General features: G+C 48.4%; 1 protein-coding gene across 1 annotated transcript in view; it reads right to left on the bottom strand.

Moving 5' to 3' along the window:
* CAPN5 (calpain 5) overlaps positions 1 to 14492 on the bottom strand; it is a 52989-nt gene that overhangs the window by 21037 nt on the left and 17460 nt on the right. The window contains exon 3 of the mRNA XM_032098964.1: positions 2 to 133. Coding sequence (XP_031954855.1) covers positions 2 to 133 — 132 coding nt within the window. The remainder of the gene's footprint in view (position 1; positions 134 to 14492) is intronic.

Here is a 14492-nt window from a genome sequence, read left to right as displayed (position 1 = left end):
CCTTCTGCCACAGAGACTCCCGGGATGCCAGGGAGGAGCAGGCAGCCACAAACCAGCAGTTCCCGACCTGGCCCTGGTGTAAGTCATGGGAGCTGATCCCATCCACAAAGAGACGTGGATCATTGCAGATTTCCTGTGGGACAGGAGAAAACCAGACACAGTGGGTCAGTGAGCAGACAGGGAAATCAGAAGCAGGGCTTCTTGGCAAAGGAAAGTCACTTCCTCTCTTCCTCAGGTTCCATGTAAACCTGACCTGCAGCTTTCTGCTGGCCTTGCTCATCATGCTGGTGGCAGAAGGACCCTGTCCTGCCTTCTGCTCTCACCAGGACATGGGCAGCATCACTAGACCAGCTCCCTATTCTGTCCCAGCACCAGTGCAGCTTTGTTATAATTATCCCTGTTGATAATAGTATGCTTTCACACCATTACAGCCCTTCTAAGTCTCCTCTTGCAGATGCCTCTACTCTGTGACCGTTTTATAAAGGGTGAGGGATCTGCCCTTCCAGATCCTAGCACAGCAGACGAAAAAAATTCGGTGAGCCAAAAGCTTTGTAGCTGGGCCAGGAGGATTAAACACTCATTCTGCCACCAAAACCAGGATGGTGGATTGTGCACGGACACCACGAATGGAGAAACTTGGGTAAGAGGCAGCTGGGAGGTGAGCTCATCCCTCCAACCACGCACCAAGACCATCGGCTTTTCTCTGCCAGGCTGCCCTCCCTGCTTCCCACTCCCACTTAGAGCCTGGCCAAAAAAGCACTTCAATAACAGAGGGTGTTGGGGAAGCCTCAGGTGACACACTGCTTTTTTAAAAATGTATTTTCTCCTGCTCAATCCAGTTTGTAACATCACATCCAGCTGGAGGCTGGGAGCAGATGGGACAGACGAAGAGATGAAAGAATCTTTTCCCCTTTGTTATTACATTTACTTTGAAGAGGAAAAAGGAAAAGCACATTATCCCTCCTCCCCCACACCTCCCAGTTTTTCAGGCTGGTTGTACCCAGAATAATATGCCCTCCCCCAAGACTTTGCATATGAGGACTTCTATTGCCTCTACCCATAGATTCATGGAAGGGTTTGGGTTGGAGGTGACCCTAAAGATCATCTAGTTCCAACCCCTGCACTCTAGGCAGAGACCCCACCCACTAGATTACGTTGCCTAAGGCCCCATCACAGGGATGAAAAGGAACCATAAACACCTCCTGCTATTCCCACCTAGCCCAGCCAGCACCAAATACCTCAAAAATAACCTGACACAAACTGGCCAGGATCAGACCCAAGGAAAAGGACTAACCCCCTAATGCTGGTGTTGCAGGATGTTGGATGAGCGCTAGGGGGAAGCAAGCTGACACCAGCAAGGGCAGGAGCCACCTGCGCCTCTCAGCATCGCTGAGCGCAGGCAGGGATGGGAGAGGAGCAGTGGGGTTCAGCTCATAGCACCGGGGAAGCATCCAGCAGCTGGGCATGTGTCTGGTCAGTGGTGGGGGTGCCTGCAAGATCAGCTCTTTGTCATCCTGCTCTGGGGAGCAGAGGCACCTTTTTTGTCCCACCTGAGGACCACAGCTGCCCCTTCTGCCCTTGGGGGGGATCTGCAGAATACAATAAAGGAGTCACTTGATATTACAGAGACAGTTGAGAACATGAAATCATGAGAAACACAGAGCCACAGAATGGTTTGAGTTGGAAGGGATCTTTTAAAGGCCATCTAGTCCAACTCCCTGCAATAAGCGGGGACATCTTTAACTGGATCAGGTTGCTCAGAGCCCAGTCCAACCTGACCTTGAATGTTTCCCAGGCATGGAACATCGACCACCTCTCTGGGCAACCCGTGCCAGTGTCTGACCACCCTTATTGTAAAAAACTTCTTCCTTATAGGTGGTCTAAATCAACTCTCCTTCACTTTAAAACCACTACTCCTTGTCCTATCACAACAGGCCCTGCTAAAAAGTTTGTCCCCATCTCTTATAAGCCCCTCTGAAGAAGGCCCACCACACTCAAGCCCTCAGACTGAGCCTGGTTCCAGTGGACTCCCAGTGATCCTAAGCACAGAATCACCAAATCAATGCAGTTAATAAGGAATTTCTGGGTGCCATCCAGTCCAGGCCCCCTAATCAAAGCAGGGTCTGCTACAGCAGGTTGCTCAGGACTGTGTTCAGGCAGGTTTTGCCTATCTCCAGGAATGGAGACTTTGCAACCTCTCTGGGAAGCCTGTGCCAGTTTCTGGACCACCCTCACAGTAAAAAAGTCTTTTCTCATGTTTAAATGGAATTTCCTGACTTTCAACTTGTACACACTGTCTCTTGTAATGTCACTGGGCACCACTGAGAAATTGGGCTCTGTCTCCTTCGTTCCTGGCTATCCGGTATTTATGGACATTGTTAAGATCCTCCTGAGCCTTCTCTTCTCCAGAGTAAAGAATCACAGAATCATTAAGAAGACCTCTAAGATCATGGAATCCAGCCATTAACCCAGCACTAAAGTCCACCGCTAAACCATGTCTCTCTGCACATCTGTACTTTCTTGAACATTTCCAGCGATGGTGATTCCACCACTTCCCTGGGCAGTTTGTTCCAATGCTTGACCACCCTTTCAGTGAACAAATTTTTCTTAATATCCAATCCTTGCAAAGGGGAAGGCAGCATTGCCTCCTTGTTCTAATGCTGTGGAACTGATTTGATCAGAATAAGTCTCATCCATGGGTCAGTCTCCCCAGCAAAACCCCCTGGGAAGGTTTGCCATATTCCTTAGACTGGAGCTTACCAATATTAAATTACTTGGATTCTTCAGTCCTCATTGAAGCTGCTGAGTTTCCACTCACACATTTTGTACCTGGTCTAGACTGTGTGGCCTCAATCCAATGGGATGACATTCCCTGTGTGCTCTGTCTGTACTGAGATGGGAGCCAAGGAGCAAGGCACTGCTTCAGCCAGGCTGCAATGACCCAGGATTGCGTAGAGCACAGCAGGGCCCTGGTGTGTGATGCAAAGCACACTCGGAGCCATGGAGCATCGTGCCCATGTGCAGAGGTGGGTGATGAACAAGGTAACAGCGGGAACTAGGTCAAAAAGCCAAGAGAAGCTTTGGAACATTTAGTGTTCCTTTTCCTGTGAAAAGTGCTGGAAGTGATAAGGAGCTTGTTCTGCAGCCAGATGGAATTACAGGGCCTGGGATTTGCACGTGCAAAGGGAGGAGGGAAGCAGAGATTCCCCGATCAGAGAAGGTCGTGACCTTGGTTTTCTCCCCTCCCTCCCATGGAACAGACAGAAACCAGGTGAGCAATAACATTTATCCAGGCAGCAAACACCACGTCACCCTCCCAGCACCACGACCCTGAGAGAAGAGGGCAGCACACCAACATTACACCCACACACACCCTGGGGCCTTCTGGGCTCAGGCTTCAGCCACCACAGAACCAGCTCAAACTGCCTCTTGCCACTTGAGGCTTCAGCAGACAGGGAGTCCATTCTGTCCTTCATTTATCATAGCCAGATCCTGGGCCCTGGTTGCTCCTAGTCTGGATACAGATGGAGAACAGGAAGAAACAGGAAGGGGAAGCCAAAAGCTATGGCTGCAGGGAAGCTATGACTTTAGTGTGTTGTTCTTAACTCTCCTTTGGCCAAGGGAGTCATCTATGTCTCTTTACCCCCAAGGAGAACCTGTCTTGGAGGGTCCCAAGAATCACAGAATCATTGAGGCTGGAAAAGCCCTTAAGATCACCAAGTCCAACCATTAATCCAACACTTCCATGTTCATCAACAGATCATGTTCCTGAGTGCCACACCCACATGTTTTTTGAACACTTCTGGAGATGGTTATTCCAAGAATCCTAGGCACCATCAGAGATTATCTTCTCTCCCTAAAATTGTCTGCTGAAATGCCTGCTGAGCTCCAGGCAACAAAACACAATTTAGAGAAAGCCTGTGCAGATGGTTCTATGGAAAGATTCTGACAGATAAAACAGAGAGGGCCAAAATAGCGATTCAAAGTCCTGGTGATTCATATCCTTCCTCCTCCAATGGATGTGGGACAGAGGTGGAAATCAGGGCCAGAGCAGGTCCCTGTCGATGAGCGGCTGATTGCAGAGGTCTGGCTCACAGGAGCCCAGACTGGGGCAGTTTGCTCCCTCTGGCTTTGGGTTTTTGAAGTCCATTAAGGAAAAAAAAAAAAAAAAGACCCAATCAGAGCATTATCTTGTACTTTTTTGCTTCCCACCAAAAAGCATGTGGTCTTTTCCTCTGCTGTCCCTTTTGGTACACTTTCCCAAAATACGCACAATTTTTTTCCAAATGCATTTAAAGCAGAAAATATCTTTCTTGCCTTCTCCAGCCAGTCCAATTCCACACAGGGTTTTAAGGAGAAAATCACTCTCTAACTGGCTTTATAATTGGCAACTGTTTTACCACAAATGTTTCCTGGTGCTGGTTTCTGAGACTGAGATTCACTGGGGATCCGGATGATGTCAAACCAGATGTGGGGTGGGGAAAAGCTATGGCAGGTGGAGGAATAACCATGGGAGATACAACATCTGCTGCATGCAGCATTTTTTCTAACAAGATTTTGTAAGGAACAGACTGGTCTAATTTCATTGCAGAGCCTGGCTGTTTCAGAACAATGCCTTCACTCAGACTTGCAAAATCAGCAAAATAATCTATTAGCATGGCTGCGCTTCCGCCCTCCCTCCTGGCCAACTGGGAACTGAAAGGATCCTGTCTTAAATGTCATTCACACAGACAAGAGAGGAAGAGGCGCCCAAGCATGGCGAGCAACGGTGACAGAGCAGACACAAAGGTCCCCGTGCTGCCCTGCTGCAGGTACCTGCAACTGGGATGTGCTTGTGCAAAAAGGGGAGTTACAAAAAATTTGCACCAGGGTGACAGAGAAAAGGGAAATGGAGTGAATTTAGAATGCCAAGCTTTCAGATGGATTATTATAGGATCACAGAATCATGGAGTGGTTTGGGTTGGAAGGGACCTTAAAGATCATCTCTCTCCACCCCCCTGCCATGGGCAGGGACACCTTCCACAAGGACCAGATTGCTCAAACCCCGTTCAGCCTGGCCTTGAACACTTCCAGGGATGCGGCAGCCACAACTTTTCTGGGCAACCTGTGACAGTGTCCTGCCGCCCTCACTATAAAAAATTGTGTTGCTATATCTGCTTTGAATCCATCCTTTTTCCATTTAAAACCATTATCCCTTGTGCTATCGCTACAGGCTCTGCTAAAAAATATGTACTTGGCAGATCAGCTTCACACACATGGAAGGATAGGCTTGGTTGGGAATATCTACACCCTACAGAACTGTTTGTGGGGGTTTGTATTGCCTCAGTCAGGCATCCCTAATGCTAATCCACTCACAGTATCTCAGTGTATACACATTTGTATTGTTATCAGCTCCCACACCACGCAGAGGGCACTGGACACTCCACCCACAGCAAACAGGACTTGCTTGTGAAGGGAGGCATCCCAAAAACATGCTCCCCACAAACTCCTCGACTCAGTTTGTGTACCACAGCACCATGCAATGGTGTTTGTTTTGGCACCAGGAAGAGTGGGGGCAGCATTTGTTTTGGCACCAGGAAGAGCTGGGACAGAGGCAAACAAGATCTAAAGGTCAATTTGCAGGACCTTGACAGGTCCCTCTGCAGTTTTATTTTCCGGGTATCCAAAGTACAAAGGCACCAAAGAGGGATAAAGCAATGAGAAGTGGAGAGACACAAGAACCTGTGAGAGTGCTGCACTTCCCCAGGAGCAGATGGAGATGGATGGGAAGGAGAATGGCACAAGTACAGAGACCCCAGACCTGTCATTCCTCCCACACACACTTTCCAGGGATGCACTCTTGGGAAGTCACACCATTACTCAGCCCAGGACTACTTCAGTTTTTACCCAGCCAAGACTGATGCAGAGGCTGGCACGGCCTGGCTTTTAGAATCACCACACATCCAGACACAGCCCTCTCTCTCTCTCTCCTAGACCATCTCTCCCACAGCAAGTGCTTCTGTCTGGTTGCAAAGCCACTAAGAAAAAAAATACTCCCTGGATACCAACAGCCCTGAGGTCTGCAGAAGTCACTGCCAAAGCAGGAAAGTCTTCACATGGCTCACTGACAAACTAGGGGGTAGAATGCTCAGAGCAGTGAGATGACATGCCACAGGTCACCCCATCCAGAGGCAGCAGTGGTCCCCCTGGGTTTCCAGTCCCAGCACAGCCCCGTCACCATGGGAGCCACCCTTCCTTCATAGAAATGATGTCACCTGGCTCCTTTTCATGCTGCATTGCCTGAGCCAGCCTGACCCTTACAGCTGCACACAACTACAGTCTTGAGAAGTGGAGAGGACACTGAGCAAATGCAGCTCTCAGAGACGGCTCCACCTGGATCTCCTTCCCTAAATCCCAGTCCATGTAGGCATGGGCTCTAGGAGCTACACCAGAGAGATGGAGGAGGAGGAGGTAAAAAAAAAAGCTCCCAAGGCTGTTTAACATCCTCTGACAGGTACACCTCTCCGACTCAGCACAGTGCTGCTGGCCACCTCCACCCAAGTTCCCCCATCCTCCGACATATCCCAGTTTTGAGCTCTCCTACAGATCTCCTTTGACCAGCTTCCTTTGGGAAGGACTCGAAGGGTGAAGACCAACCCTCGTTTGGCAGTATTGTGAGTTTAAAATACACCCACATTCCAAAGCCTGTCCTCTCACATGGCACACCATGCTCTCAGTTACTCCCAGCACTTTTAGTTGTGGGGTTCCTCAAGCAGAGGAACTGCTTTGGCTTGAAACTATGATGCATCAAGCCTTAGACTTGGAGGATCACAGTCATGCAGTACAAGTGAAGGAGCATGAACCACAGGCAGCAGCCCTGAGGATGCTCCACATCTTGCACCACTTTTGAGTCATCAATCCCCGTCCTGGAGGACACAGTGGTGGGGCCATGCTGGTGGAATGGGAGGGGCTTATTCAAGTAGGTCCTGCTGTGAAAAACTACAGTATTTTGGAAGGAATGGTCCAAACCCAGCCATTCATCACAGAGCTAATGTGAAATCCTGGAGCAAGCTGATGTGGTCATGAGCTCAGCTGCACTGCTTCTGCCTCCAAGCAACACAGTTCAGCAGCTGCCCTGCCTGAATCCCAAATCCTGTGTCTCATGGAAAGCCAACCTTCTAAAACAGGATTTAGAAATCTAAATTGTGCAGGGCTTTTTTGTTGGTTTTGTTTGTTTGTTTTTAATCATCCTAAGAGTCAAGTTATTCATGGGAAAAGAATAATAAGAAGCTGCAAAGGAAAACTACCTCCACACTCCATTGTGCGTGTCTCAGATCAAAATCTCCTAACTGCTTTTCTGTGGGACACCTCCCACACCCCCTTGAGCCATACTCTCTCCATTTCCTTGTCCCAGGGCAAGGAAATACCCTTTGGTTTGTGATTGTGTCACATTCACAGCACCTCCATTCAAAAACAGGACTTGACCTCACCACAATCTAAACTAATCCCTGACTATCCAAAGATGATGAAAAATGAGGTTATCATGAGTTTAAGCCATTTAAAGAAAGTACTTTCAGCCCACACCTATTCTGGTTATTCATACACTGGGTGTAGCTTTGCAAACAGAATCCTGCTTTATGAGAAAACCGCCGTCTAGGAATGTGGAGTCATGAGCTTCTGCTAACTGGGAGAAGGGACATTAGTTTTTATGTAACTCTGTCAGTGGTCTTTGCATCAGACCACAGTCAAAATTTAACCATCCATGACCGGTCCCCATTCAGATGGTTTGTTCATCTTTTTCCTTCTTGGAGAGGGACTGGGAGGAATGCATCACTGAGCAGTGGCTTCTTCCCAAAGTTCCAGAAATATCAAAGATGCCTTGTTTTATATTTCCCCTCACACACACTCACACAACCTCTTACACACTCTTAAACACTCAAACATTCTTACACACCCACACACGCTCTTATGCAGACCCAAAATCCCATCCTCTCTGAGGGCTCAAGGATTAGAGCTCACAGGCAGTGCAGAAACTCCCAACTTGCACCAAGATTAAATCCCTTGGCTGACTCAGAGCGTGCATCCAGCTATGGGACCCCCAACATAAGGAGGATGTGAACCTGCTGGAGCAAGTCCAGAGGAGACCACAAAGATGCTCAGAGGGCTGGAGCAGCTCTGCTATGAAGACAGGCTGAGAGAGTTGGGGTTTTGCAGCCTGGAGATGAGAAGGATGGAAGGAGACCTTAGAGCTCCTTCTGGTGCCTAAAGAAGCTCTAAGAGAGTTGGAGTAACAGGACAAGGAGGAATAGCTTGAATGGCTTTAAACTGAATGAAATCAGGTTTAAGTTAGATAATAGAAAGAAATTCTTTCCTGTGAGGGTAGTGAGGCACTGGCACAGGTTTCCCTGTAAATGCCCCATCCCCAGGACAGGTTAGGATAGGGCTTTGAGTGGTGAGGAACACATTCAGTGCAGGTATCTTGGTGAGCAGCTGCAGTTTGAGCTCTGGGGGGAGGGAGCCTGAGCCTGAGACAAGAGGCTGTGAACTGCTGACCAAAGAAAAAAGGGGCACCTGTGGCCCATCCACGTGACTGGACACTGGAGACTCCTATGCTTGGACTGCGAGAGGATAAAATCCCAAGGTTTCCTTTGCTCATGGTCCCTCCTCAGAGGCACCAGCTCAGACCATTATTCTACCACTGCACCAAGGTTAAATAATTTGAATAACTCAGATGTCTGAGACTCTGCTATGGGAAAGCTGGGTTTCCAGTAAGGAAACCTGGTCTGACATTGAGTGTAGGGAGTCAAGTGGGGCACCCACTGTCTCACTGGAGCCGCCTGCTGCGAAGGGGTTTCGGTCCCAGCTCAGGTGGTGGCAGTGTGACTGCCAGAGTGGCTCCTGGATGGTCAGACAGGAAGTTTCCTTAACACTGAGCAACCAGGTCTAGTGGAAGGTGTCTCTGCCCATGGCAGGGAGGTTGGAACCAGGTGATCTTGAAACCCAGCCACCCTGTGATTCTATGAGAAGCAGCTCTGCAATTGCTCCACAAGTTGAACGTGCCCCTGCAGGACCCCAGAATCCAGCCTGGGCGGATTTGCACGCTCCCTCCCACGGAACTCAGAGGCAGTGGATGCTCAGGGCTCCTTTCTGCAACACCCTCTGCTATTGTTCTGCTCTTCCTCATTACCAATACAATAAGTTCTTGTCACCAACACGCAGCTGCACTAAGAAACACGCAATGAATCTAATCCAGGGATTTTACTGTTGCTTTTGCTTTTAAGGCCACGTCCTTCTGATGCTGAGGACAGAGCAGACTGGCTGGAAATTTCTTATCAAAGGCTGCACTGCTTATCAACCCCAGTCCTCACTGGGGCTAAGGGGGGGAGTGTGTTTGCCTGACAACAGGAGGCCACGGCCCTGGGAGGAGCCGGCGAGACCTGCTGGAATGCAGCCAGGGTCAGCATCACATCTAATGGGAGTAGAGACCTTTTAAAATAAGTACAAGTAATAACAATGAATCTCTTGTTCATCCTTGAGGGATGGGGGGAGCCTATGAATGGCTTAAAAATGTAAAAACAAGGTCAATTCAGAGATTGCATTAAATGATGACCAAATCCTTTCCTGGCAAGGAGCAGCCAGACTGGCAATCAGCTCCAGTTTTACTGAAAACAGCAGATAAATTAACAGGCAAGTGGCTCATAAATTCTTAAGCCAAGAAATGCAAAGGTCTGGAAGGATTTCAACCCCTGTGATGGATCCCAGACAGTCTGCTCACTCTGTTCAGAGGAGACGACCCCTCAGACAATCCAGCAGCACAGAGGAGCCCCAGAGTCAACACTAACTCCAAGCATTCTTTAGGAGAAACCAAAACTGAGAGACACAGGCCAAGTCACTGCAAAAAGCTCAGCAAAGACACCCCTGGAGCACAGAAGTTAGTATTTTACTCATTCTGGAAGAAAAACCTCCAAGTGGGACACCAGAAGGTTTCTGCAGCCAGTGGCCATTGCCAATGTAAGTGCCTCCCTGCTAAATTCTTGGTGAGCTTCAGAGAGCAAAGAACTGCAAGAACTTAACCTCTGTCTTCCCCATTATCTTCACTCTTGTGTCTTTTCCAGCTTCCCAGCCTGCACTACACACTGGGGAAAAGACCTTTTAATGCAGAAACTTGTGGGCAGGGAAGTGCTGGTCCTGCTTTTAGTGAATTAGTTCACTGACTCCTTTCCCCTTCCAGGAAACCCCCATGGGAATTGACTGTATAATCCTCACTCAGCAAGAGAAAAGAGCTAAGTGCTTAATAATGTAAAAAAAAGTGGAGCTAAGAGATGCTCTCCCATCCTGCAACACCTTCTCCAAAGACAACAACATCCCATTCAGGAGACAATGGACATAATGTATCCTGCATGATAGGGCAAGGGAGAATGGCTTTAAGGTGAAATAGGGTAGATTCAGATTGGATATTAGGAAGAAATTCTTCCCTGTGAGGGTGATGAGGCACTGGCACAGGTTGCCCAGAGAAGCCATGGATGCCCCATCCCTGGAAGTGTTCAAGGCCAGGTTGGATGGGGCTCTGAGCAACCTGGGATAGTGGAAGGTGTCCCTGCCCATGGAACTAGAGCATCTTTAGGATCCCTTCCAACCCAAACCATTATATGGTTCTGTGAGTGGGCAAAACCCCTATACAAAAGTCAGGGTAGATATATACCAGGACAGCAGGGAATGGCTATTGAAAAATCCTATTTTCTAGGTTTCTGAAACAAGATTTCCCTTGAATGTCTGGGAAAAAACCTCAGGACTGTGACTGAGAGCATGTCTCCCTAGTGCCATAGTAGGCCTGAAAATGCCATGGTTCTAGTGTCCTAAGATCTCCTACTTCTACAACCCTTCCCAAAACATCTGGCCTGTCTCTCTCCCCCAAAACTACTCTCTCAGGCTTTCCCCTTCAAATGACATTGCCTTCATCCAGATAAAATAATATCACCATTTAGCAAGAATCTACCTTTATGTTCTTTAATCAGTGACAATCTCCCCTGACAATTAATTCCTGCAGAGATAATTCAGCGCTTGCAAGTAAATACTGGAGAGAGATAAAAATACTGAGAAACAGGGATGGAGGGAAAAACTCTTTCCCTGAAGATGGGAGGGTGTAGACTTCATCCAAGAGCGTTTCTCTGGTGGTTGCAACCATCCAGGCTTGAACTCACAGAACAGGGATGCAGCTCAGGTTCAACAACAACCACATGTCACCTTGAGCCACACAGTCACTGTGACAACAGCCAGCTTGGAAACCCTTGTGTTTGTCACAGCTTCTCATCACAGCACTTTTGGCTCAGCTTGGCACTGAGATCCCACCTGGAGCCCTCCAAACATCTTTGGGATCTCATGTCCCAGCCGCTCAGCATCTTAGGGATGACCATGAGGTGCTCCTGCAATGTCCTGCAGCACACTGCTGTGGACAGGAATACACTCAGCACACAGCAGCCCACCTGCCTCCCAGGAAAGGGAGGAAAAAACTGTCTCCATGCTCAACCTTGCTCTCTGGAAAGAGCTGAAGGATCAGAGCATGCAGCTCATGTGGTTCAACATCGCACCTGTGCATTATGTAAGCCTCTCACCAGGCTTCATTTGCTTCCCACAGGTGCAGTGATGCCCAAATTTGTCCTGGCTGGTGACCTGTCCCAGCAGCAGGTCATAGCTTGGCAGGCTGAACCTGAACCAAGTGGCCCCCTTGCTGCAGAGAGACAACAAGCCCTGGGTAAGGCCCAGAGGTATTAAAGACAGACCCTAATTGAAGCCTGTACCAATGCCATGGCATCATTGGAAGCAATCTGTACCCAAGAAGAGAGCTTAGGACTGGGATAATTAGAAGAGATGAACTCTTTTTCCCAAAGGGTAGATGAGTCTCTTCTACCTTAGACTATCATTGCTTTTTCTACAGGGGATCAACAGACACAGCAGATGCCCCAGATCTCCCCTTAGTTTTGCCATCCATCCTGCACCTCATCCATCCCCTTCTACTCATCTTTGTGCCACCCCTCCTTATTTACCCTCCACCCAAACACCCAGACCAGCTCACCCAATGCACAGACCAAACCTCCTGATTCTAAGGTGCACTGCCAGCATTCCTGTCCCAAAAAGGGAGGGCAAAACTCAGAGCTTCAGGATCAGGCCAAGATTTTCACTGGGAAAAGTGGTCCTACTTGCCTGGATACAGATCTCCCTCTCCTTCACATGGCAGCACACAGAGCACAAGGGAAAGAAGTTTCAAGCAAGGTGTTGGGATTTGGGCTAAGCTCAAAAGTTCTGTTTAATTTCTAATGCAACAGCTGAGTGCTGCTGCCAAAAGGAGCCGCTGATGCTGCCTGAGTGAGCTCCAAAATCTGCTTTGGCTAGGCAACGAGCAGCCAGCTTTGTTTTTAAGTGGATTCACTAAACAGGGCTCTTCAGGACCCCCTTCCCTGCTCAGGCTGATGCTGTGGTTTCCCTCCCTCCAAAGCACTCCAGTAATTGGCTTTCTGGCTTTGCGGGGCTGCATCACGAAGGCATCCAGCAAACAACCACCGGAGCCAAAACACGATTAGAGGGCTCAAACAGCTGCTCCCTCTGCAAAGATCTGGCATCCAGAGCAGGGCTGGAGGCCAAGGAAAGCAGAGTGGGAGGGAGGACACCCTGCTGGAAATAATAAGGCTGAGCCCATTCCAGGAAAGGCTGCAGTGCCGGATGCAGAAGGAAGTTGAAGCTAAACAGCCTGACCACGGAAGGGACCAGAGCTGTTCCTCAGCCTCTCCTTTTCCCTTCTGCCCAGAAAAACCTCAAGCAAAAGGGGAAGCACTGCAGAGATTGGGGGTTTTGTTGTTTTGTTGGGGGTTTTTTGCCAAAGCAGCCTCAAGCTTTGGGAGTGCATGGAGAAACAGAAAGGATGCCAGAAGAATAGCTGGGAAAGTAGAGATGCACAGACAGAGGATGGGCTGTTTAGATCCATACCAGCACCATGTAAGTACATAGAAATAAGATCCTGCCTCTGCCAAAGCACATTCCCAGCACCCCAGTGAGTTCACTAGGGTTACTTTTCACATGCAAGTGCTTTATCTGAAACACCACAGAATGGTTTGGCTTGGAAGGACCTTCAAGATCACCTGGTTCCAACTCCCCTACTGTGGCCAGGAACACCTTCCACTAGACCACGTTGCTCAAAGCCCATCCAACCTGGCCTTGAACACTTCCAGAGATAAGGCAGCTACAGCTTTTCAGGGCACGACTTATCTCATATGTCTGATTTCTTCTCATAGATCACAAGTGACAACTTTTCCGAGAATGCAAGTGGTTGTTTTCAATAGTGGACAGATTTTATTTCCGTTCTCCACCCACTCTGTTCTCACAACAAAGCTAGAGACACCATGAGCTCTTATGTTTTATCACAGTTTTAGCTGAAACTCTCCAGAACAACCCACGGCCATGGCCCTGAGAGATAAAAGCATGTACACACCATCCCTTCCCTGCAGACAATATCCCTGGGACTGGGGACTCCATTTCTGGGTAAGGAAATCCCCAAAACAGCATCTGCCAAAAGCTGGGAGTAACACTACTTGCTTTTTTTCTGAAAAAGGTTTAACTGCCTAAGATTTCACCTAAGACAAGAATTGCTGGTTGTAATAGAAACAAGATGCTGTGGTTTAATAACTGCACCATGCCATTCACTAGCACACAAGCAGAACAGTTCATTTAAACTTCATGGACATTTTGGACCCTACTGAATCCTGCATTAGCTTGGGAAAGCCGATAGTGATTGCTTTCCTGCAGAATTTGCTGGGATTTTTCCTGGACTCTCTCCCTTAGAAAGCCAGTCTGAATTCAGGTCCAGAACTAAAAGTGTCATTTTGCATTGTCTGCTGGCACAAAGCAATTCTCCCCATGAAATTTAGTTACTTTTGCTGAAATGAACGATTAAGAACCTAGAGAAATGCTTTTGAGAAAGAGGTTTCTGGAAACTTCAGCAGTAAACAGGGCAGGTGTGAGTTCAAATTCTTTTTTTAATGGTGATTTTGTGGTCAAGGCAGCTGAGTAGGTCAGATCAAAGAATCCTACCAGACAGTGGCATCATGAGTCTGCTACTGCTCAGCATGCATTCCTTCTGGTGCCCAAACTGCTGGCAAAGTTCCTTTGTCTGGTGCAGAGGCAGCAAAACAAGGACCACCTCTATGTCTTGTTAAGCTACAGGACCTTGCTTGCACATGGGACCCATTTCCAGCCCCCATTCCCACTGACAGCCCATGCCAGAAAGAGCCCTGGTTCACCATTCTATGATAATTACTTTAAGGGTCCCTTCCTACCTAAACAGTTCCATGATCCTACAAAACTGCAGAGCTGGGTGTCTGAAAAAGTCTGAATTCACTCCATGCTTCAGCAGGGATGGGTTTGGACTAGGTGAGCATGACACCTTGCAGGTGAGGTTCAGAAAGCTTTCTAAGGAAGACCTCATGCTCTACAGAGCAAGGCCAGCAAGAAGATAATACCTG

This window comes from Corvus moneduloides, chromosome 2 (genome assembly GCF_009650955.1).
Source record: "Corvus moneduloides isolate bCorMon1 chromosome 2, bCorMon1.pri, whole genome shotgun sequence".
In the NCBI taxonomy this organism is placed as follows: domain Eukaryota; kingdom Metazoa; phylum Chordata; class Aves; order Passeriformes; family Corvidae; genus Corvus; species Corvus moneduloides.
Note: the sequence above shows the minus strand (reverse complement) of the source record. Positions and strands in the feature narration are given on the sequence as shown.